Raw genomic sequence first — 23,155 nt, forward strand, 5'->3', positions numbered from 1 at the left:
GATGGGCGAACACGAAGTCTACGGGGACTAAAATGCTAATATGATACCATTCGGCCTGGGCGCTGCTGAGATGCGCTAGCGAACTCAAAACCCCACGAAGACCCTATCCCACTATAAACTCTTGATTGGCACGTTCAGCTTTTTTAGACTGTTCGAGCCAGTTAGTGCAACGGAGAATGGGCCCAACATAAAATTGTACTATGATTGGTAAACTATACTGGTACGTAGGCAAGGTTACCGCGGGAAGTCAACATAGCCTTAGCTGTCAGAACTCCGCGGATTTTTCACCCTGAAATCTGGTCGACTGCTGTGAGCAGAATCTCATTGGATACTTGCCCAATGATAGTGGTGCCCGTCCCAACTTCCTTTTATCTTGGGTGTACTCTCTATAACCAGGTAAAAGCCCAAACAGAAAACAGGTGGGAAAACAACAACTGATTCGTTTCCCCTCCCTCCCTCCCACCCAATGGCGAAAGAAGGGCAAAATGTAGAGAGAAAAAGAAACAGAAAGAGAACGCAAAGGAGACACTCTTCCATGCTGGTCTCCCTTTGGACAAATTTTCCCGCAAGCTCCAGATTTATACTTTAGAGGTTTCATCCACCTTCCCGGCTTGAGTAGATGCCGGGCACACACATGCCGACTTCGGTCCAGTTGGGTCGGCGTTTGCTAGTTTCAAGCCTCGTACTCTTCTCGAGTCCGAGGACCCGTCTTACCCCACAAGCTGGACCGCACACTTTAGTATTGTACTAGATGTTTTACTAGCAGTCTTTATTAGCAAGAAGATAGATCAAGCCGTTCCGGGGCTACAGGGTCGCTCTTAACATTCCTCGAATAGAAAGTTCTGCGCTCTTCAATTACCGCATTGGGCAATGTAAACGCTCAGTCAGAATCTTTGATTCATGCTGTTTTTGGTCAGGTGATGTACGATCATTGCCAGACGAACCTGGTATGGAAGCGATAGCATCCGGACCGAACCAGGTGGCAGTAGCAGTTCATTGCTGATAATTCTGCACAGTGATATCATGTTTTGGGATTTAAGGCAATATGTCAATTCAACGGGTTGTGGTATAAACAGTCGTAACACTGTTCTATATAAACGCCAACTGTGACAGGAGCCGCCTTTCCTCACTCAGTGATAAAGAAAGGCATGCTATGGCATTCGCGCTGATACTCACGGTTGCTTTGGCCTACCTCTGCGCCAGACCATTCATTGTCTATTTCTATGACGCCAAAGGCTTACGGAAGTACCCCAACCTGAATCCTCTATCCGGCATAACTAGCCTTGCCTATGTCTGGGAGCATTCGAACAATTTCCGGACGAGACGCCTCTACCTTAAGCATCGAAAACATTCCGTGAATCGTGTAGGACCAAACGTTCTCTCCTTTGCTAACGTAGGAGCTATCAAAGATATCTACGGCCATGGTACTCCCTGCCGCAAGGACGACATCTACACCCTTACTGTAGGGAGCCACGCTCATATCCTCACTTACCATCCTGCTTTGTCTATGTTAGTAGTCTGTGCAGGAGTCTCAGTGGGATGGTGCCTGCACGTACCTGTTCTTCGCCGTTTCCCCGGTTTTCTTAGGCTGTCCATTTCTTTATACTTGAGAACCAAATAGCACGAATCTATGATCGCACACCTTTAACCTTTACTGGGCTCCAGGAGGTTACCTTGGCATCGGTGGCGAGCACAGGAGAAGAAAGGGAGAAGAAAGAGAGAAGAAGAGATGAGAAGAGATGAGAAGAGATGAGAAGAGATGAGAGTGCAGAATTATTCTAACAGTACTGCCGATTGCAGTTGCCACCAGAGGGTCGTTTCTGCAGAATAGCTCCAAAAGAGGAGGTTATGTTAGACTGATGTGTCCATGGAACGGGTCAGCCAGATGGGACCTTGAAGGGTCTCTAGGCCAGGACAGAATGGTGGTCTGAAAGGATACTAGGGCCAAATGAACAGGAGTACCAGGCTCTCAGATGCAGTATAGGCTACCAACACTGCCAGTGCCACAGTGGCTCACAATGAGTTCCCCGCTAACCCAATATGAGCCATCGATCTGGAGGCGGTGGGGAGGATAACGGAGGCATGGTAAACGAGTTGCGAACCAAAAACCCCAGTAACCCGCCAAGATGTGTCGGGACTGAGGGCCGATGATCGGACAAAGGCCGAAGTGACTTGTGGCTTGCTGGCTAGTAAGGATGAATTCCCCCTCCATCTGCACCGTGCCGCATTCTTATTAGGAGAATATTTTAGCACATTAGTGTCAGGATTATCCCTTATGCTCGTATTAATAATAATGATTTCCCGGGGTGATGGCTCTCAGTCTCCTCCGGCAGCAGTCGTTGCCCAGACATGCGATGGCAGCACGTAGTGAGCAATCTGATATTCTCACGCGACATGGCGGGAAAGCTATTGAGTAGTCTTCCGCTTTTGTCAAAAATGTACATCCTACCATTGCCCTGGATAACCATCCATGCCCACAGGGACGGTGTGACCCAACTTTCCTTGCTCTATTGAGGTTCTGGTAGAACCACAGATATACGGAGTAGACAGGTAGCATTTCGGCCCATCGACAATCAACACAGTTCGGCCTCCACTCCACCAGAATGTTTTTGTGGGCTGTGGCGCGTGGCTGGCTGACTCGCGTGATAAGACCGGGTCGGCTCGCCGTCGGCTATGCTGGCATCTTTACTCTTGGGCATCCATTGCGCCAGCTGCAATGATTTCTACCTTACAAGTGTAAAGCGTGGCTCACATGCCATATCATCCTCACCGAAGCCAGATTCGGTGAAGCTCTAGTGCCAGGTCCACGTATAGGGCGTAGCTCACTCCACTAATGATATCACAGCCACCGTCAACCAATCCCATTTGACGTGCTAATGCTGAGCGTCTTGGTTCAGGATAGTTGCCTTTGTTATTGATCAAGATTAGTTACTGTATACTCTGATCATTAAACGCTGTGGAGATATCCATACTAATAAGTGAACGCAGTCCAGTACAGGTCTATTTACCATTTAATACAGCTCACACTCCGAAATTAGTTTGAAAAACCTCGTCAACAGTCAATATATGTGGGGTGAATCCCCGTCAAAGCAGCGCTAGCGGGTTCCCTACATATTCACTGCTTTCGTTTCAGTTCTTCGTGCCCTTGATAACTCATTTTTCCAATTGCTTAATCTTCTATTCTAATTGAAACTCGAGGGTCACGACCTCGAGTACTTTTCTCAAAGCCTTGTTGCAACATTCCTCCGCCTCAATCTGATATTCTTCCAGAGCTGTATTTCTTTCATCCATCTCGGAAACCCTCGCTTTTGATGGCTGCGCATCCTCAGTAGCTTTTGCTGGATTAGTAGCCGCCATCCCTTACTTGTTCAGCATTGATTTTGTCCTTTGCAATGTCTCAAGCTCACTTTGCCTGCTAGCAGATATGTGTTTCTCGTTGTCAAGCTCATTCTGAATGCGGCTTATGTCTTGTGAATGGTGGCTCTGGATCTCGAACCGAAGACTCGCCCCACGGAATTTTGTTTGGCTTCCATCAGATCAGCAGTTAACTCTAATTTTGTCAGATAATCAGGGGCACAATGATCCGCAGATGTCATTTTGGCAATTATCCTCTAGTCTCTAATGTAATCTTGTCAGGACTTTCTCCTCAGGACTTTCTCCAGTCACACTACACCCGCATTATTTTGAAGATGGACTTGGCAAGCGTAGGCATTTCCCAACTGGAGCCCAAAAGCAAGCTTTTTTTTTTTATCATATGAGACTAGGACACCTCGAAATGATCTTGGAGCTGCATTAAATGCCGAGTCTAAATTCATTGCTCACATAGCCTCTGAATTTGGCCATTGAGCTCCTGGATATCATCCCAATGGGTCGCACTTTGACATTATGTTCAACGGTGTAGACCTTGCCGAAATTAAGACGAGACATCTCATCAAGCTTCTCATCAGGTCTTGCTGGTTCGACCTCCAAGGGTTCCTTGTTCATTCGTGGCTCATTAGCTTTGCAGGTTGGAACGGATCCCCGCATATATATAATGGCATGTTTTGCTGGGTCAATGCCTGGCTCGGCTACTCCTTGGCCACTGTAGGTGGTGATGGGCCTGAACAGAATAATTAGTTGGTAGGGTAGCTCTTTTACTAGCTTGACTTACAAACACCAGGCACTTTCACTCATCGCTCTAACAACCACCATGCGCCGAATACCACTGAAGATCTCCTCTCCAAATCTGCCTCGGGTGAATTGGCCCTGTGTGGATTCGCCTTGGCTGATAAAGTCTGAGATAACAGTTCCTTGTTGTCCTCTGCCTTCGTGCCAGAGGATTGCGAAGACCTGTATGAGTTGTCAGACAGTGCATATAGTACAGAAGGGGTTTGCAGAAAAGAGGATTATCTAAAGGCTCTGTATATAGTCCTTACCCTTCCCACAACAAAGAACTCGCCGGGAGATATCTGAACTTGGTAGCCTAGAGATTATTAGATGGTTCAATGTGGGCCATGGGTAATATATGTAACATACGCCAATCAAGAGAGAGTCCATACACCCCACATGATTCTCCGCGGATGCTGTAAGCCTTTCGATTTCGCAGGGTCTGAAGATCTGGCGTCACATTGGACGTAGTCGAGATTCGATGAATGCCTGCCATGAAGAGGGGGATGCCTGTGTAGCCAGGAAGTTGTTCCCTGCTGAAAATGAGTATTCGTGAGTCTGATGCGGATCCTGAACCGCAGAACAAGAACCTGAACAACTCGAACAGGTCTTTACTTTGATCCGGATTTAATGCATCGAGTCCGTCAATGATATACACCGTGTCTGGGATGTGGTAGAATAACTGGATGAAAACATCCTTCAAATCGTCAAAGTCGGGAATCACTCGCTTCTTGCCGAAAAAGCGGTTTAGCGCGTCTGCCACATCGTTGGGGTAGCCTCTGTCCTTTGCACGAAGATAGCCGCATAGTTGTTCGATGAGACTGGAGAGGATGTAGGATCCATTGAGCTCGTCCGGTCGGTCGCTCTCACAGTAGAAAAAGACCGTTGGAGCAGAGTGTTCTTTCGATCGAGATTTGGCAGCATCAATGGCTGCCGAACTGTGGCACGATTAGCCTTATTACCATGAGGAGAAAGAGCAAAGGGATACTGACGCTATCATCGTTTTACCCGAGTTGACTAAACAAGAGTGATGATTAGTGTTGACCGCCGTCAAGGAGCTCCAGGGGCACGCTCACTTTTCCCGGAGCACCACAGTCTCGAGAATTTCTTCTCTTCCAGCCATGCCTTGAAATCGGGATGATCCAAGAACCACTGCACTCTACCCAAGACTCGTTTGTGAGCAAGTCGCCGGTGAACGTTTTCATGCTCGTAGGCTGAAATGCGCCTGAATATCGCCTCGTCGAGATCACCTGTAACGAATGAGTATCTGTGATATGCAGAAAGTACTGGGTCCTGCTCACTCACCATGTTGCCAAGGCAACCAAGTTGATGAACCCCACGATTTGGACAAGGCCTTGCTGCTACGAACGACTGGTATTTTTTTAGTCGGGCTCGACAGGTTCACGGTATCGGCAACGTGAACGGCATGGACCATGGAGAGAAGCTCCTTTGCGTACCCTGCTGCCGTCGCAGCTGCATACTCTTGCCATTGTTTATTCTTATGAGAATCGGCATAGTCACAGATGCCTCGAATTACTAGGCATGGGAACGTGTCCACCAGGCCGGCCGCTTCCATCTCAAAGCACATGATCCCTAGTCCCCGGGCTAGCCGATCTCTGGTCCAACCATCCTTGATGACCTGGTTGCCGGATGCGATCAGACCGTAGTGGATAACAGGATCATTTCCATCTCTCGGCGCTCGGGTAACTAGCCGGTGTCTATCACAGCCATTGCAGGTTATCGCGGGGCCGATATGATTGTACTGGGCCTCAAACAACAAATCTTCCCTGCGGCTGTCATACGTGAACTTCTCCCTCATACGGGGACGCCGCTCCGCCAAGTCTGCGATTAGATCAGGAATACGACTTTTATCCGCGATGTGTGCTGATTGTAGCGCTGTCACGGCTGTCAGGAGCATTGTTGGAGGCTTGTTCAAGACACCCGTCCGTTCCAAGTGGCCGCCGCTCACGGCCTTGCCATAGTCGTATTGGATCACTCCCCCGGAATCCCGCGTTGGTTTGCTGACAACGACATCACCGAGCCGAATATCATGGTCTGCACTAGGGACTCCCCCTGCAATTCCCACCATCAGTCCAAACCGAATGCCCTTGAAGGTGAGCCGCATTTGAGACGCTACGTTGGCAGCAGAAGTCGTCCCATAAACCCCAGCTGGAAGACACATGATAATAACATTATGGGAGCCCACCCTGCCTGCGATGTAAGTATTGTCGTCGCCGGGGACGGTGGGTAAGGCAGGATGTCTCGCATCCAGCATTGCCTCGGCGGCTGCCATTTCTATGGCAAGGGCGCAGATCCATGCCACTGTATAATCGTGCGGCTTGAGTAATGGTGTCGGTACGGCGGCCATTTGTGTCTACACCATGCATTACTCAATCGTATGTCTCGAATCCTGGATATGATGGAACGATCCCAGACTAGGAAGTCTGTAGGACGTCGAAGGCCCGGCTGAAAAGATGGAGACTCAGCCTCGCCCCGCTCGGTTCGAGCGTGTGAGGAGCTACCAGTCGACGCCACATCCCTGCCGCGTGCGGTGGAAAAGACCAATCATTCGCACTCGACGGTGAATGACATCCCTGTCAATGGAGTTCTTGCAGGAATATAGGACATGGCAAACACAGCTTCCCACCTATTCTTGATAACTAAGCGCCAGTGTGACAAGCCACTCCTCCCTGTGTGCCTGAAATTCGTCGGACCTTAACTCGCTAGCGACAATCTTTCGCGCTTCTTCTATATTGTCCGGATTTCAAATACCTTCAACTCCTGCTCAATAATGATAAGAATGCTCGCGTCCATGCATAGAGAGGGTTCTCTAATGCCGTGAGCGGGCAGGCAGGAACGGTCCGCCAGTCTGACTCCTCGAAATGCTCCCATTCTCGGATAGTCTCTAGTCATCTATCAGATTTGTTCCTAGTTGATTTTGCCATCATCAAGGTAATACTTACAGTTATCAATGTCATATAGCAACTCAAGCCCCTATACCAAACCCGGGGTTAAAACCAGGATACTATGGCCTATCCACATATCATCTCGTTCCTAATATGTCGGATCGCGCGCAGAGTCCCTTCATCAGCAGAATCCTCATGCCGCTCTTCATCAGTCCCGAGGGCCGGAAAATCGCCCTTGACTCCAGCAAAATAACATAGCGAGAGAGTCTCAGCATGACGCTGCACATCCTTATCAATGACGTACGGGATTCGACATGCTAGTTCGGTAGGAGTAGTATCGTTAAAGCCGTTCGTCTCGCAGCAACGTCGTTGATTGAGTTCGGAGGATGATGGCCAGGGTGGGCAGAGAGGATAATAAGCCAATTGGGATGGGCGTAGCATAGATCTACCAGCAGTGTATAGAACGTGATTAGGGCAGAGGTTAAAGTTTTATGGGGATTATCATTGTTGTAAGACATGGTGACTTCCACACCTTCACATATTGAGGAGGAGCGGAGAAATCAGACCACGGAAGTAAAAAAGGAAAGAAAAGTTGTGTTGCAATCCTCTGGGTTAAGCAGCTACAGACTGTACAGTGCCTCTCTCGAGAATCTGATAATTCATTGTCAGCCACTCTGCGCCAATTACTCCGTATAAAGTAGTAAACACATATATGGTCTGATTCTTCCAATATATCCTAACCTAATATAGTGTTTGTATCTAAAGAAAAAAGAAGCGCAAAACCTGTGTAAATTAGTAGGTTGAACCATAATGAAATCTATTAATAATAATTAGTTAATCTAGAATTTAATAATCCTGAGTAGGTGGTCGATCTTACCGTTTCAATAGCCCTTGATCGGTTCAAACAACTTGCGAKATGCAGTGTCATATAGCTGCGAGAGCGGAAGCCCGTAACTGTTCTAGAAATAGCTCGGCTCAATGTAGACCATGAACCCTTCTCCATGTCCATCTGACAAAAGGTCCCTTCTATCATGCTCTTCCGGACCTCCGGTATTTGTTATCTCTGCTCTGTGGACCAGCAGTGGGTCCACTGGGTAAGGGCTGATTTTATTTACCGGTTATCCAGTAAGAGGCGATGTAATAGTGGATCTTGCAATGCTGACATGAAGCTAACCACATCTGTCACAGCAGTCATTTCATACTTCGAGAACAAGTTGCGTCAGGTCAGAGTCGCTGGAAGATATAAAGCAGCAGAAACTTGCTCTAGCTTTCCTTTCTTTCTTTCAAATCAATATCCTCTCAATACTTCGCAAGCATCAATAACTATATCTCAAGAACAACATGTCTTCCCAGCAGATCCTGCCCTCGGAGACCATCCTCCACCGATATGGTAGCTCCCTAGCAGGCAAGACAAGTATGCGGCCCCTCCTGTAGCTATTGATATTATCTTCTAACAATCCTCAGTTCTGATAACCGGCGTATCTGGCGACTCCATCGCCGGCGAACTCGCCATCCAACTAAGCTCTGCAGCCCCCCATCTCCTCATCCTCAGCGCTCGAGCGGAGGAAAAAGTCGCCCCCGTCATCGAGAAAATCAAATCCATAGCCCCCAATGTCAATACCCGATTCCTAAAAATGGATCTGGGAGACATGAGCAGTATCAGAAAGGCGGTTGACACCCTCCACGACATCCCGAAGATCGACCATCTCGCTTGTGTTGCGGGTGTCATGGTTCCTCCGTATGGGACTACAAAGGATGGGTTCGAGACGCAGTTCGGGGTGAACTATCTCGCGAACTTTCTGTTGGTTAAGTTGCTTCTTCCCAAAGTGAGGGCTGCCGGGGCTGGATCGTCCATCGTTATTGTTGCAAGTAGTTCAGCCAGGAGTGGGAAGGTTCATTTTGAGGATGTTGGATTTAGTGTACGTCTCTCTGCTCTTCCCTTAATGGTGCTGATCTAATTATTCCTGATAGGAAGGCAAAACATATGATCCTCTGGTGGCATATAGCCAATCCAACGCTGCCCGGGTCTTGTTTGTGAAGGCGCTGGCGGAAAAATTGGGAGATCAGGGAATTCGGGTCTTTAGCATTGATCCTGGCGGTATGTGAAGTTCCCTCATCTACAGTCGGTGAATACCTAGGAACTGACCTGTAGCTAGCTGTGCAGTCTGGTCTGCAACGCCATTTCACTCCAGAATTCCAAGAAATGGTTGCCGGGGTTATGTCTTCTGGAGGTAGGCTTTCGTCCCCTGGTATCTTGGGATTTGAACCGCATTGACGGGGTCAAATAGGCGTGGTCGACCTTGATGGTAGGCCCATTGAAATTCCGCCATGGACCACAAAGTCTGAAGGCGCCGCGACTATTTTCACGGGCATGATCGACCCTACGATCCAAGGTTCGCAGACCGTCCCATTGTATTGCCTTACTGAGTACTTACACCGCTAGGACATAACGGGGCCTTCCTCCATAACAATGCCGTTGCCAATGACGAGTTGAATAGCCACACTCGCAATCACGACAATGAGGTGAGGCTCTGGGAACTTAGTGAGCAGATGCTTCACGAGCCATTTGCTGTTTAAGGATCGTCTGTTGTGCCGTGTGGAAGAATGTGCTTCATTGGATGAAGATGTCGCTCTCGTTGAGATAGTTCAATCAGAAATGACAAGGGTCTCCTCTCCCCGCTGCAATCTCCAGTAATTCGTAGAGCAAATCACCTCAGGACATTCCCTCCATAGCCACCCCCATTTCCGAAACATCTTTTCAGATATCTCGTATCCATACGGATCCCACGCCTCACCCCAGGTTAAAAGTCCGGTCGGCTGGGTAGAATCACTGGAGCCTTTGAAGAGATCGTCGCAAAGTTCATCCTCCGAGTAGAGATGGAGATTTCGCAGAAGAGCGTCCCGGACTGAGGAAACGGCACATAGGTCGATCCAGGGATGATGGATGATGGATTTCTGTAGATACGTTGGTTGTAAACTGGGTGGTAGAGTTGCTGTTACTGGTCCACAGGTATTGAAGGGGGAGATGATATCTCCTGCTAAGAGTGCGATGGTTAGACCCATTGTAGTGGCGTTGGTGCACATGGCGCGGATGATGTTCCACTGGGTAACTGGGAGGAGTAATTCTGAGGAGAGAGCGTGGGTGATGATGCCTCTGTTGACACGGTCATGTAACATATTCAAAACGATCTGGCGGGTTTCTAAGCTGAGGTAGCAGAAATGAACTGTAGCTGCGTCGTTCTCTCCCTGGGTGGGATTGTGGTTTGGTCTTGGGGATGTCGCTGTTTCCTGCGACGGGGCGACGTAAACTGTCCACTTTCGAGTCGAAGACCGGCGACTGTGGGAAGATAGTATAGCTTTCCTCCTGCCTAGCGGGTTTATGAGTCGTCTCGCCTTCTTGATTTCCATCCTTCGGGTTACTTACGGCTGGCACGCTGGTTGAGGCGGTTCTGGATTTTTCTCCGCTCTTTGGGGTCATCCATGTCGTGCGTATCACCACGGCCTCAAGATGGTCGTTTGGGAATCTAACGGTTGGGTTTTAGAGGAATGAGGTTGATTCAATAATTAATGGAAAATGATGGAGTAAAAGATGGAGTAAAAGATGGAGTAAAAGATGGAGTAAAAGATGGAGTAAAAGATGGATTTAGTGGAGGAGAATTGGAGACTGTGGCGGACGGAGTTAGGTGCTTAATCCCGAAACTCCGCGGCCCTGCCGCAGTAAACTACAAGCATTTGGGTTCAACTACATTGCGCATCCCACAAGTTCGGATATCGTTATTTCTGGCCGTCACTCATATTTCCTGAATCCAGAACATGTACAAAACATTGGCAAGACGCTGGTCGCTATCCGCAATCAGTCATGAAATATTCAGCACGAAGCACAGGCGATAGTCTACCGAAAAATCGCATCCCAAACATATCTAAGTAAGCACATTATGCTGTCAATAGTAGAACATAAGTTGTTACTCTTGATGATAGCTTCGATGACATGACCAAGGGAGTGGCGCCGGTTCGCAAGATTGCAAACTGTCATTGTTTTAGATGACGTGCACCGTGTAGATGCCAGAATGGTTGTCTTCAGGATATTCCGGACAGCGTGGGATTGACGCTCGTATTGGCAACTTCATCTTAAATTGCTGCCAGGATGGTCTAAGCATTCTCGTCTAATGCAGCGAAGTCCCTCTCAATGGAGGTAGCAGCTGTGAGACAACCTACACCATATCATTAATGGATTCTCCCACAGGAAACGTCTCCAAGAATTCCGAACCGACATAAATATCGTCAGGCTGCCAGATTACCCCAATCAAATTCTCCCATTGCGCCGTATCAGCAGCTGTCTTCCACTCAACAGACGAATCCACCATGGCCAACGACTGACTGTAGCGCAATTCTTCCTGTCTATCCGCCGCCAGCACTCGAATTCTTCGGCTTTGGTGGACAATAGGAGCTCAATGGGATAGCACAGCCCCCAACGCTCATGAAGGTTAGCAATGAGCCAACATCTGTCGTTTGAGAAAAGACTCGACGTCGGCGGTCTTCTGTACAGCTGCCTCAACGTCGTCGGGAAGGGATTTCGAATCATACCTTGTGTTCCGTATCCTGTCTGAGACTTGATTGTCCGAGTGAAGGCAGGAAGGGAGTGGGGATCTATCCGGAGGCAAGAATCAGAATGTGCACAGTGAATTCAATTGAACACAGCACTGAATGTACATGGGTTCCTCCGGTTAACCATGAAATTTTTGTCTCACATCAGTGAAATGTACATGGGTTATTCCGGTTAATCATGAACTTTTGTGTCAGAGGTATCATTTCAATTCACAAACACTATCCTAGAAAGTTCATCTCAACTGGAGATATCCATTTTACAGCGAATATCTGTGCCGGCAGTCAGGTATAAAGAAGGACATTTGTCATTCCCATCTCTCTCACTGTCTTCTCTCTCTTTCAGTTAATTCAGTCGTATCCCACACGTTCACCATGTCGGCGAAGTTCTATTTCGTCCTAGCCATGTTGGCTAGAATTCATTTCTTCTCTCTTGTGTTGGCGGCCTAGTGATGGCAAACAGACTATCGGAAGATACTCATCTTTCAGTTTTGATCATTGAAAGGGGCGGTTCCGTTCTCCAAAATCCTCTGGTCTATAATACAAGCGCGTATGGTGTTGCCTTCGGCTCAGCAATCGACTATGCGTACCAATCTGCTCCGCAGAGGTACATGGGCAATAAGGTCGAGACGCTGCGGGCAGGCAAGGCTCTAGGTGGAACGACCACTATCAATGGCATGTCGTATACCCGCGCCGAGGATATACAGATCGATGCCTGGCAGTGGATCGGTAATCAGGGCTGGACCTGGGAGAGCCTCGTCCCTTATTACAAGAAGGGCGAGGGCTTCCAGGTACCTACCCCGGCACAGTACAGCGCTGGTGCTAATTACAACGCATTGTACCATGGAAAGTCTGGCCCACTGCATGTGGGATGGACTTGGGATATGCAAAACAGTACCATGCACACAGAGCTGAAGAGAACATACAAGCACCTGGGCATTCCGTACCTTCCAGATGTCAACGGAGGCAAGATGCATGGCTACTCCATATTTGCTCGGACTGTGAATCGTGCTGAAAAAGTCCGTGAGGATGCAGCTCGTGCCTACTATTACCCCTTCGCATCCAGACCTAACCTCTCGGTCATGCTCAACACCACTGTAAACCGCATCCTTTGGGCCAATCAGACCGGCACTTTCGGACCCGCTGTTGCCAGCGGTGTTGAGGTCACCCTCAGCGACGGCACTGTAGAAGCCATTACGGCGAACAAGGAGGTCATCCTGTCTGCAGGTTCACTGATCTCCCCTGCCATTCTGGAGCGCTCCGGTGTTGGTAACCCAGAGGTCCTTGCTCAACATAGCATTCCCCTCGTCATCAACCTGACCACAGTCGGCGAGAATCTTCAAGACCAGATCAACACCGAGTTCATCTACTCCAGCAACGTTTCCTACACCGGCCAAGGAACCTATCTCGGTCACCCAACCGCCTCTGACATTTTCGGCAGCAATACGACCAATGTCGCCAACGACGTCAAGAACAACCTTGCAAACTACGCCGCCAAGGTTTCTGCCGCCAGCAATGGCACCATGAGCGCTGCCAACTTGCTCTCCCTCTTCAAGATCCAGTACGACATCATTTTCGAGAACCCTACCCCTATCGCCGAGGTGCTCGTTACCCCCAAGGGCACCAACTTCTACACCGAGTACTGGGGCTTGCTCCCCTTTGCGCGTGGTAACGTCCATATCGCCTCTACCGACCCCCTGCAGCAGCCCACCATCAACCCCAACTACATGATGCTAGGATGGGACATGCAGCAGCAGATCGGCTCGGGCAAATTCATCCGCAAGCTCTTCAACACTGCTCCCATGAGTGAACACACCACTGGCGAATCGACACCGGGTTACACCACTCTTCCTTCTGACGCAACCAACGCCCAGTGGGCTTCCTGGATCAACTCTGCATGTAAGTCCTCCTCTCCTGCTATGAGCTATGTACAATGCACATGCTAATCTCTGCTCTAGTCCGCGCCAACTTCCACCTCGTCGGTACCGCAGCCATGATGCTTCGGGACATGGGAGGTGTCGTAGATACTAATCTCATGGTCTATGGTAACGCTAACGTCCGTGCCGTCGATGCTTCCGCTCTCCCGTTCCAGGTTTGCGGTCACTTGATGAGTACCCTGTACGCTGTTGCGGAGCGGGCCGCAGATATTATAAAGGCGGAGAATTACGGTGGATTATCTGTACAAGACGGTCAAGGATATGTCTAAGGATGCTAGCTGAGATGTGCCTTGGATATGTAAATGAGGTTGAGATGGGAGTTCTTGTCATTCATTTGTGTAACTCATTAGATATCTATCCTATTTTATGGTTTGTCGTTGGCATGTAATCTGATCATTAATGGGAACAATCGCATTGGCTGCACTGTATTCTCTCAATCATAAGCCAGGAAGATTCCAGAGACGACGTATGTATCCCTCGGTCCATCAAGTTTCATCGCTGCTTCCCAGTGCAGTAAGCAGGCACTGTGGGGACAGAAATTCAGGCCCTCTGGCCTGACTGCAGAAAGACGTTCCTTTTCTAAGGGTGGTTTGCTCTTATCCAACCGACTAGCCCCAGAATTTCCCAACTAGGCCAGGGTTAAAACTTCCCTCCGCGCTGTCCACGTTGGTTCTTTTAGTGCCTTTTCCCGGGCGTGAAGGTTGCTCTCTCGTAGGGTCGCCCAAGGGCTGGTTTGTCTGGCGAGCCGTTCGTCAGCAGCAATATCAAGTTTAAAATGGCATTGAAGCGAAAGGCATACCAGACGCAGCCCATAAATTTCCGGCCAATACGTCGCGTTGTGATCTTTAACGACGGCCGCAAGAAAAAGGAAACACTGCCGAATTGATGGCCTCGTTTCGGTCGCGGTTTGGTGGTGCAGAACGGGCTCTGACACTAGGAAGTTCGTTGAGGTTGACCTCATTAAAAACCACGTTTTCTCGTATGTGGAATAAAACCCAAAGCGACAACGATGGTCATCCATGTACCGTGCCAGTTGGCCTTGATCCAGTCAGCATCTCTGGGTACAGACTACCAATGGAGTGTTTTCAGAGAGTACAAACCCAGTTTCTGCGCCAAGAATCTTTTCTGGCTCTGGCCTTTTGGTGGATAGAATGTCCAGTATGTCTTCATTTCGCCTACCAGGCGAATGACATTATCACTGGAACCGATCATCACAAGATCAGGCTGCCTCATGCCTGGCTCCATGGCTTCCTTGCTCTCAGCAGAACCAGTATCAATATGTACGCCAACCTGGTAGTCAGCCATCTGGACACCAAGGTTCAACGCATTAAAAATGGGTCCCAGCGAGGTGCCCACGTGCTGGACATATCTTCCCTGTAACCCTCCCTCGTTCCCAGTGATGTGATATTCTCGTGGGGTCCGAGGCCTAAAGTCCTGGGGAGGTGTTCCCAAATTCTCTACTCGCTGTAGGACATGACGGGGAAAATCCGTCCACCGTGTGAGTTGATCAGGTCGCAATGTATACGTGGAGTCGCTGGGATGAGTTGTGTGACGGCCCGGAATCACACGCAACGTTGGCAGAGGGGACCAGAGAATGTGCTTCTGATTATTGGGAAGGTTTAACTGAGCCATCATGAAGATGTTTTATGATGCGTCTGGAAATCAGTGATGTATGATTTTGAAAAACCACAGAAGTGTCTTGATGTAAAGAAGACTATGTTTGTATGTAGCCAACAGAAGGTGTATTTAAGTCAGTGGAAGTTGAATGGTCTTTATCAGCCTCTAATTCGGATTCTTCCAGACAATACGGGCGTTGAATTCCATCCATGTCCATAGCCCAGAACTACGAACAAAGGTCACACACCAGTAAAATAGCCAACGTGAAACAAAGGCTGCGAGCAGGAGAGACATTCTGGCATGGCGTTGATTTGATCTACTGGCAAGCCGCCTTGCCGTCAATGAATTCTCATGCAGAGAGCGATTGCCAAACATCCCTCCAATTCTACTATTTCCTGACCACTGCTTTCTGTTGGCGCTATATCTAAAATAGCACCACATGTCTCTAAGATGAAGCATGCAATGATTGTATGGCAAATTGAATTAGCACTTTTCTTTTTCCTGAGTGAGATCCTAGATTCCTAGGTTTCGGGATTTCACATGACTACTACCTACCCTGATTGGGTAAGGTGTCACAGTTTCCTTAGGAGTACCCTTTAAAGAAAGACAAAGATGACGTATATTTTATACTTACACTCTTTATTCACTGTTTGCTTTGCTGCACCCTTAATTCAAACATTCCTCAGAAGTAATGAAGGTCCCAGAGCCTCTGTTCTTCCACTCTCCTCTCTACATATCTCGTCTTGACATCTTGTCTTAAACATCCTCTCTCAAACATCCTATTTTGAACGTCCTGTCTTAGACATCCTCTCTTGAACATCATCTCTTAAACACCTTGTGTTGAACACACTCTCTTGAATATCTTCTCTTGAACATCCTCTTTTGATATCTCCTCTCCGTGTATCTCCTCTTTTCTATCCCATCATTCTACGTCATCCACTAAAGCTTCCATCCCAACAGTATCCATCTCTTATCATGCCTGACTGGAGGTTTGACCTCACTAATCGGGTTCGGACCATCTTGGGAAGACCCGTCCTGATCGAGGAGCAGCTGACAGAGCTTCCCGATCCGAGATATTCTGAAAGACAGGTCCTAACGCTGGCTCGCTATACGGATACTAACGAGCCAATCATGCTGAAGATCCGCTATGAGTGAGTTAACTGAGCACACCATTAACCAAGCCATTTCTCCTACTAACACTACATATATCCTTTCAGACTACGACCTGAGAGCTTCGGTATTAGGGACCCGGAATATTTGCAGGTAATGCGACAGTGGGCTCAAGAGCACTACCTTGAAGAAGTGAAGCTGGTCGAAGATGTGGAAGAGATTGGCCACGGACCTGCATACCTCGCCCATGCCACTCAGCGAGCTGGAGAGATGTTCCCTTATCCTGACGGTACCGTGAACTTTATCGTTATGACGCGGGTACCTGGTGAGAATGTGGCTCGTATTTTCCGCACTCTTTCGAAGGAACAACTTGAAAGCATTCGACGCCAGCTCGCCTTCATACTCGAGTAAGTGTATCACTCGCCTGTCGGAACGAAAAGCCATGTTCTGACCGGTCCAGGCACATGCAGCAGAGGTGGTTCGTTCTGTCAGTTCAGAGTCCACATTTCCTTCGATACGACAGGGCGAATGACAAGCTGTAAGCTGGATCCTCTCTTCCACCCCCCCTGTGTCTCTTTTTTTTTTTTTTTTAGTCATCACGCCCATATATTGACAAACACAGGTACATCATAGATTACAGCTACATGACCTTCACGGACCCCAATGATCCCGACTCCTTACCGATCACCGTCGATGACATGTACGTCCTCGCATTCGACATCTGGCGCGGTCCCGAATTCGAGCCTAGAACTCAGGGAGGCCCATCCCGTACAGACAGAGGGTTTGATAGCAATGCGCCTTCTCTCAGGTCTGGTAATACTCCGGGTTCTGGAAGTCCATCCAAGCAGCCCCAGCAGCGCACTGGTCAGGACAGGAACCAGGAGAACAGACCTCCGCTCCCACGCTGAGCTGTAGGGGTCGGACGTGTGGCTCAACTGCAGAAGGCAAAGGATTCGCTGCCTCTGACGAGAATGTTGAGCATTCTGGCATCTGCACGGTGCATGTCGTCTCCAACAATGAGGGACAGTGAGGACTTGCAATGTTGGGAACCGGCGCCACTCCATTGGTCATGCCATCGAAGCTATCATCAAGTAACAGATATATGTTCTCAGATAGATATGTTTCGGATGCAACTTTCCGGCAGACTATCGCCAGTGCTTCGTGCTGACTATTCTAGAAGAATCAACAGTAGAGGCTACAAACAACATTCACTTTCCATAGACTTAAATAGACCTTCTGATGGCCACATGTAACAAGTATCTTCTGTAAGATATCTCCCTTACGTCAAACACCTTCTGCTGGTATTCAGAATGGCCCAACTACGACTCACCAGTGACCATAAACATACTCTCTGGTCGCCTCTGCCAACCATGTGTGTGTTTCCTAACAGTCTTACCACTCGACCGAGCGAGTCCAAATACACACTGTGAGAGGACCAGGTCTTACAGTAGTTAGAATTCCCTCACAACGTGTCACAGAGGGTAAAGCAGCTGGGGGAGCCTCCCGAGGGCTTTACGCCTCGAGTCCCTGCAGAATCCCACGTGACCGGAAATGAAAACGGTCTACAAGGACGTTACGTTCAGCATGTAGGAAAAACGCTGGGACCAATCTTCCACGAGTTGAGACTCGATCTCCTTATGGCCGACTACCAGGTCGGACTGCAAGTCGATACCCTCTCCACTGATAGGTCGGAAGCGATGGAGCGGCGCAAGAGGCAGCCCGACCTGATAATAGTGGGTGCCAGCGATCATGTAATTCGCCTGGTTGGTGAATTAAAGACATACTGGACGTTCCAGCCAAAAACGGGCCAGAGTGACGGTGACTACCTGGCGCAGAAACTGGGTTTGTCCTCTCTAAAAAAACACTTCATTGGTAGCTGACCGGATCAAGGCCAGCTCGCTCGTTATATGGACGACCATCGATGCCGGTTCGGGTTTTATTCCACGTACGAGAGAACGTGGTTCGTAATGAGGGCAAGCTCGATGACCTTCCAGGTGTCAGAACCGATCAGGCACAACCAGGCCGCAACAAGCACCAAGCCGTCTGTTCGGCAGTGCTTCCTTTACTTCGCGGCTCTTATCAATGACCGCAAAGCGGCCTTCTGGCCCGAAACATTCGGATTGCCCTTGGTATGCCGCTAGGCCCGAAGGCTCATTTTCGGATTGCTGACGTCTCACCAGACAGATCAACCCAGGGATGACCCTGCAAGAGTACAACCTTCACGCACTGGAAAAGGTAAGAGAAGGAAATTCACGGACACTATGCAGGAGAGCTTTGACCCCAGCCTAGCTGGAAAATTCTGGAACTAGTCGGTTGGCGAGCAATTCGAAATGCTTGAGGGGAAACAGCCACAAGAGACGGGAGATACCGTGCGAAGCCGTTCTCCGGAAAATAACTCGATGCTGGTTTCGATATTTTAAAGTGTTTAAGAATGTGAGCGAGGCGTATTTATAATAGACTTCAGATTTATCTTATAACTGTATAGCTACTTTATTAATATAAGACTAGAGAGACTTCATCTTCATGACTATCCTCGACAGAGCTCAGTAGACCTTCCGCCCTTCCATATCAAACAGTAGCATCTTGCCCTCGTCCCTCTCCTGAACAAGTCATCTGAAACTCATGTACAAACTACGTACAGCCCTCAATCCATACAGTCATCTATAACCTCACAGGCCTATTCTCCCTAAACCAGATCTTCTCCTCCTCCGTCCCAGCAGCCGGCGGCACAAGCCCATTAATCTTCCACAGATCCCTTGGGGTCTCCGTCACAAAATACTCCCAGTCGATCCCCTTGGGCTCAAACACCGGCGTCAAAATCGAGTCAATGCGTTTCAGGAATCCCTGCCTCTGCTCCTCGGAGGTCATCGTCCGCGCCAGATGGTAAACGGTCAGGGCCACGAAGTTGTGGTGCTGCTCGCCGCCGATGAAGGATGTGCCGGCGGGTTGCTCGATGAAGTGCACTTGGGCGTAGAAGGGAGGGAGGCCGGCGCCGACGTAGACCTGAGTGATTTGTTGGGCGAGTTGGGATTTCTCCTCCGGGGTGAGGGTATTGGGACTGTGCTGGATGAGCCAACGAGGCATTTTGATTATTGGTGGGATGGTTGTGTTTATGGGTAGATGAGTGGGGGTAGTAGTTTTTGAATGATTGTCGATGATTATCGAGGATGAGTACCGTTATATAGTCAGTTACTGGAATACTTGGATCACCATGACAACCAGTCTGTACAACCTAGGGAACTCGACAGCCTAGGAAAGGGGCCGCTGTGTTGGTAAGGATACTATTACTACTATAGTCCGCTACTGGATAGACATGAAACTGTGGTACGCAAGCTTTGCATATCGAGCGGGGTGGTGACACGCTGCATCTCGTGAATACTAATCATCCCGTCCTTGACAAGGTGTAGTTGTGCTCGAACACGAGTATCACTAATCAGTGATACGAGAAAGTCGGGTACGTCACCCGACTGTCTCCACCAACTGATCACTAAACATTGCACTCACCGGGAGCCAAGGTACCTAGTGCCTTTCTGGCTCCACATTGAGCCAAGTGTAAAAAGAACCCTTCCTGCCAGATATAAACCCCCCACTGCATCCCATGACGACCGAGTGAGCATGACAAAAAAGAGTGTCAAAGTGCCCCCCGACCTCATATTGATTCACTGGCGCCACCGGATTTATGGCCAGCACCGTCTCCCATGAAGCCCTGAGATTGGGCCACGGCCTTCGAACACACAAATGCAAGGAAGAACAGACACCATAACCGCAGAACAAGCTGTCAGAATGTGAAGGTCCAGTTTGTTATCGTCCCAGATATTACGCGAGACTTCGCATTTGCCACGATGCTTGATAGGGACAATTATATCCTTCAATTTGCCTCGCCTATTTCGCATGAAACGGGAAAGCCCTTTTCCCGTCCGGCTGTGAAGGGCACCACGGCTCGCTTGAAAGAAGCGGCCATAGTGCGGAGGGTCAGACAAGTTGTGATCGCCTTGTCCCTCGCGGCCCGGCTGCACATGGACGGCTTCCGGACGGCGAGGTAATCAGAGGCAATTCAGCATCTGCTCCGATGGCATAACCCCTGATAAGTTGACTGGCGGTGCATAGAAAGCAACACCTTGCGACCTCACAATCGACGCAAATGCCGCAATCATGGGGACCAGGCGGTTATGTCAATTCACTCAAAGACTACCATGCATCGAAATTTCTCGCCAATAGCGCTGGCTGCCAATTCATGGAGAAAAAGCCGAACTCTCAGTCGTTTCCCTTTACTCGACTTTTGGGTTCGAATACAATCATTTAAAAATGGCGGCCAAAGCGCTGGGCGACAGAAATAGACCCCTCCTCGGGACATCACAGCAGGTAATACAAGGCGCAGCATTACCACGACGCATATGTTGCTGAGGCGTATGCGAAAGCGTTGGATGAGAAAAGAATGTCACATGCGTCGAGAATCCTCCGAGCTAGCCGGAAAACACTGTGGAGGGATATCGCTGCTATCGTGCAAAGTCACTATCTGAACTGGGGAGCCAAGATCACACTGGAGAACTCGGGCCAGTCCTTGCCAGTTGATACAGCAGAAGTGGAGAGCGTGCTGAATATGAAGTGGAGACCGCTGGAGTCGACGGTCACGGACGTTACGGGCTAGCAACCGGCTTCTCCAGAAAAGGCAAACGTAATGCGCTAACGTAATATAGAGTTAGGCTACTGCGATGGCCTGAATAGGCATTAGAGGCGTGCCGACGGGCCAGGCATATTGCGATATGAACCTCTCGACGTCACGTTTGCGGAACGCTGGCGAACGGCCTAGGCAAATGGCGTGATAGGACAGCCCTGCCGGATCAGAATTAGCGCTCAATGTTATACTGGTACCCAATCCAATGCGGCTTACAATTGATCAATTGATCTTCATCGACAGCCAAGCTAGAACGCCGACCATCCAGAAAGCTTGACTGCCATGTGCTCGCAACCCCATCCTGACGATGGGTCCTATTGCTACCACTTTTTAGGTTTTCTGGAAGCATATGTCGGTTGGAAAGAATTATGCCCTGCTCCTCCAAAAACCCCTCCACATCTCCCGGGTCAAACCATGGCTCTTCAAGGTCTTGAACGCTCAGCCCATTTGCATACATCGTCCCGATGACTTCAGCCGAAGGAAGCAAATTAAGATTGGGGTCGCTCATAGGCGAATGCTTCCGTGGGTAGTGCAACCCGGCACCGCCCAAGTTCAGCATGGGAGGACTGAATTTTTTCCCGGAAACTTCAACTCCCCCGGAAGACTTTAGGAAACGGGTCAAGTATGCGATAAGTTGGGATCTGGTCCATCGAGTCATCAGGAAACCAAAGTGCTGAAGTAACGCGGAGTCGGGAATAGTGGAATCTTTCAGATATCGGTATGCGACCTTATAGGCGGCCAGATGCAACCGCTGGGCGAAGAAGGGGCTATCCGGACCGTACAGATGCGACATAGGTGTGCGTAGGCTGATAAGGGGAGGGGATGGGACTCTGGTATGTGTTGGAGATGTAATAGGGAAAAGGGAGTCAATAGCCATGTCTGGTATCTCGCTCGGCGTCATTGCGCCGACAGGTTCTGCGTCGCCGAGGTTACCATTCATGGGGGCTGTGTTGACAGCGACCGCGGAGTCTGACAACCGGCTCGCCTGCTCTGCCGAGTTCGAGGATAACAGTTCTGGTGCAGTGATTTGGGACAATGGTTTATCTTGCGGTGTGGCGCCATCTCCGTCTGTTTCGCTGATCTGACTTGAAAGTGCGACATACTTGGCAGTCACCTCTTTAAGGGACTGAGCGATATCCGGGGATGTATTTAATACGCCGGATTGCACGAGCCTGTCGCTAAATGCAAGAAAGGCTTCCGTCATCGTCCCAATCACCGATTCCATTTCAGAGATACGATTCTTCAGCTGCGACAAGGTGGCTTCTTGACGGGAACGGTAGGCACGCTGTGCCAGACGGACCTGAGCCCGGCGTCTCTGATACTGCTTTGAGCAGGTGTTCTCAGAGTAAGGGAGCGATAACTATAACTCACCTCCGCAGGTGTCTGAGCATCCTGCACTTTCTGAGGGCGACCTCTCTTCCTAGAAGACTGTTCCACGGTCTTTGCTGGCTGTGAATTGACCTTAATTTTCTTTCGTGATCCCTCGTCCTCTCCGGATTGATGATCGTCAGAACTCGAGGAGAGAGTGGAGTTCGATTCAGTTGATGACATAACGGGCGCCTGAGACACAGGGCTTAGACTCGAAACTGAAGGCGACCGAGCCCAAACACGGTCACTGAACTGAAGCTGCACGTCCGACATGGCTACAAGCTATCAAGGAGCGAAGGTTGAGAACCTGAGGTTTATGAACTCTGAAGAATCGCTTCAAGACGCAGGTTGTTAGGGAGTGAAATTCCCACGTTGCGCCCGGGGCGAACTAAAGCTCCAAATAGTGGGCAGGTCGTCGAGAACGCAGCGAATCAAGGTGGGCGGGGGACCCGATTCTGGAGGAGTCCACCATGGATTATTAAGCGGTCTGCGAATTGTCAGCAATCGAATCAACGTATTGGTCCGTCGTGTCACCCATGTGCGTATTCCGATTGGTAGTGCGTGCTGTCTGAATACGCTAAACCTCGGGGTTACTACTCTGGTGATAAGGAGCAGTGGCGAGTGTTCACTAATCAAAAAATGTTAGCCAAAGTCTAAACACAATCATTGAACAAATCGGAGCAACCCAGAGTGATCTCCGATCGTGAGAGAGATCTGTCTTACGTGATAAGAGGAATGTCGTCAGCCATCAAACCACTCAGCCAGGAGGGTGTCTAGACAACCATTCCTAGCGT

The 23,155-nt window shown here is 49.3% G+C and overlaps 10 protein-coding genes across 10 annotated transcripts; 5 read left to right on the plus strand and 5 right to left on the minus strand.

The window, feature by feature from the left end:
• Positions 1-3,792: 3,792 nt before the first annotated feature.
• On the minus strand, positions 3,793-6,514 carry Asppvi_005934 (uncharacterized protein; the record flags this gene model as incomplete). The annotated part of the gene is made up of 7 exons (XM_043301843.1): positions 3,793-4,099; positions 4,151-4,329; positions 4,416-4,462; positions 4,516-5,084; positions 5,139-5,163; positions 5,223-5,396; positions 5,452-6,514. The coding sequence occupies 7 exons, from the start codon at positions 6,512-6,514 to the stop codon at positions 3,793-3,795; spliced, it is 2,364 nt and encodes a 787-aa protein (XP_043157778.1).
• Positions 6,515-8,393: 1,879 nt separating this feature from the next.
• Positions 8,394-9,629, plus strand: Asppvi_005935 (uncharacterized protein; the record flags this gene model as incomplete). The annotated part of the gene is made up of 6 exons (XM_043301844.1): positions 8,394-8,466; positions 8,517-8,971; positions 9,024-9,150; positions 9,209-9,283; positions 9,341-9,445; positions 9,496-9,629. 6 exons carry the CDS (start codon positions 8,394-8,396, stop codon positions 9,627-9,629), a joined length of 969 nt encoding a protein of 322 aa, XP_043157779.1.
• Positions 9,630-9,698: 69 nt separating this feature from the next.
• On the minus strand, positions 9,699-10,534 carry Asppvi_005936 (uncharacterized protein; the record flags this gene model as incomplete). Its single annotated transcript, XM_043301845.1, has 2 exons — positions 9,699-10,420; positions 10,477-10,534. 2 exons carry the CDS (start codon positions 10,532-10,534, stop codon positions 9,699-9,701), a joined length of 780 nt encoding a protein of 259 aa, XP_043157780.1.
• A 1,572-nt stretch (positions 10,535-12,106) lies between these two features.
• Positions 12,107-13,860, plus strand: Asppvi_005937 (GMC family oxidoreductase; the record flags this gene model as incomplete). Its single annotated transcript, XM_043301846.1, has 2 exons — positions 12,107-13,553; positions 13,613-13,860. 2 exons carry the CDS (start codon positions 12,107-12,109, stop codon positions 13,858-13,860), a joined length of 1,695 nt encoding a protein of 564 aa, XP_043157781.1.
• Positions 13,861-14,199: 339 nt separating this feature from the next.
• On the minus strand, positions 14,200-15,223 carry Asppvi_005938 (uncharacterized protein; the record flags this gene model as incomplete). The annotated part of the gene is made up of 3 exons (XM_043301847.1): positions 14,200-14,328; positions 14,391-14,629; positions 14,692-15,223. 3 exons carry the CDS (start codon positions 15,221-15,223, stop codon positions 14,200-14,202), a joined length of 900 nt encoding a protein of 299 aa, XP_043157782.1.
• Positions 15,224-16,183: 960 nt separating this feature from the next.
• Positions 16,184-17,226, plus strand: Asppvi_005939 (uncharacterized protein; the record flags this gene model as incomplete). The annotated part of the gene is made up of 4 exons (XM_043301848.1): positions 16,184-16,359; positions 16,426-16,725; positions 16,779-16,856; positions 16,941-17,226. 4 exons carry the CDS (start codon positions 16,184-16,186, stop codon positions 17,224-17,226), a joined length of 840 nt encoding a protein of 279 aa, XP_043157783.1.
• A 402-nt stretch (positions 17,227-17,628) lies between these two features.
• On the plus strand, positions 17,629-18,627 carry Asppvi_005940 (uncharacterized protein; the record flags this gene model as incomplete). Its single annotated transcript, XM_043301849.1, has 5 exons — positions 17,629-17,694; positions 17,797-18,160; positions 18,209-18,447; positions 18,503-18,553; positions 18,586-18,627. The coding sequence occupies 5 exons, from the start codon at positions 17,629-17,631 to the stop codon at positions 18,625-18,627; spliced, it is 762 nt and encodes a 253-aa protein (XP_043157784.1).
• Positions 18,628-18,979: 352 nt separating this feature from the next.
• Asppvi_005941 (tautomerase family protein) lies at positions 18,980-19,402 on the minus strand (the record flags this gene model as incomplete). The annotated part of the gene is made up of 1 exon (XM_043301850.1): positions 18,980-19,402. The coding sequence occupies one exon, from the start codon at positions 19,400-19,402 to the stop codon at positions 18,980-18,982; it is 423 nt and encodes a 140-aa protein (XP_043157785.1).
• A 1,351-nt stretch (positions 19,403-20,753) lies between these two features.
• Positions 20,754-20,966, plus strand: Asppvi_005942 (uncharacterized protein; the record flags this gene model as incomplete). Its single annotated transcript, XM_043301851.1, has 1 exon — positions 20,754-20,966. The coding sequence occupies one exon, from the start codon at positions 20,754-20,756 to the stop codon at positions 20,964-20,966; it is 213 nt and encodes a 70-aa protein (XP_043157786.1).
• Positions 20,967-21,017: 51 nt separating this feature from the next.
• Asppvi_005943 (bZIP transcription factor) lies at positions 21,018-22,634 on the minus strand (the record flags this gene model as incomplete). Its single annotated transcript, XM_043301852.1, has 3 exons — positions 21,018-21,151; positions 21,210-22,308; positions 22,365-22,634. 3 exons carry the CDS (start codon positions 22,632-22,634, stop codon positions 21,018-21,020), a joined length of 1,503 nt encoding a protein of 500 aa, XP_043157787.1.
• Positions 22,635-23,155: the final 521 nt, after the last annotated feature.

The sequence above is a fragment of the Aspergillus pseudoviridinutans genome (assembly GCF_018340605.1).
Source record: "Aspergillus pseudoviridinutans IFM 55266 DNA, scaffold_4, whole genome shotgun sequence".
NCBI lineage: Eukaryota > Fungi > Ascomycota > Eurotiomycetes > Eurotiales > Aspergillaceae > Aspergillus > Aspergillus pseudoviridinutans.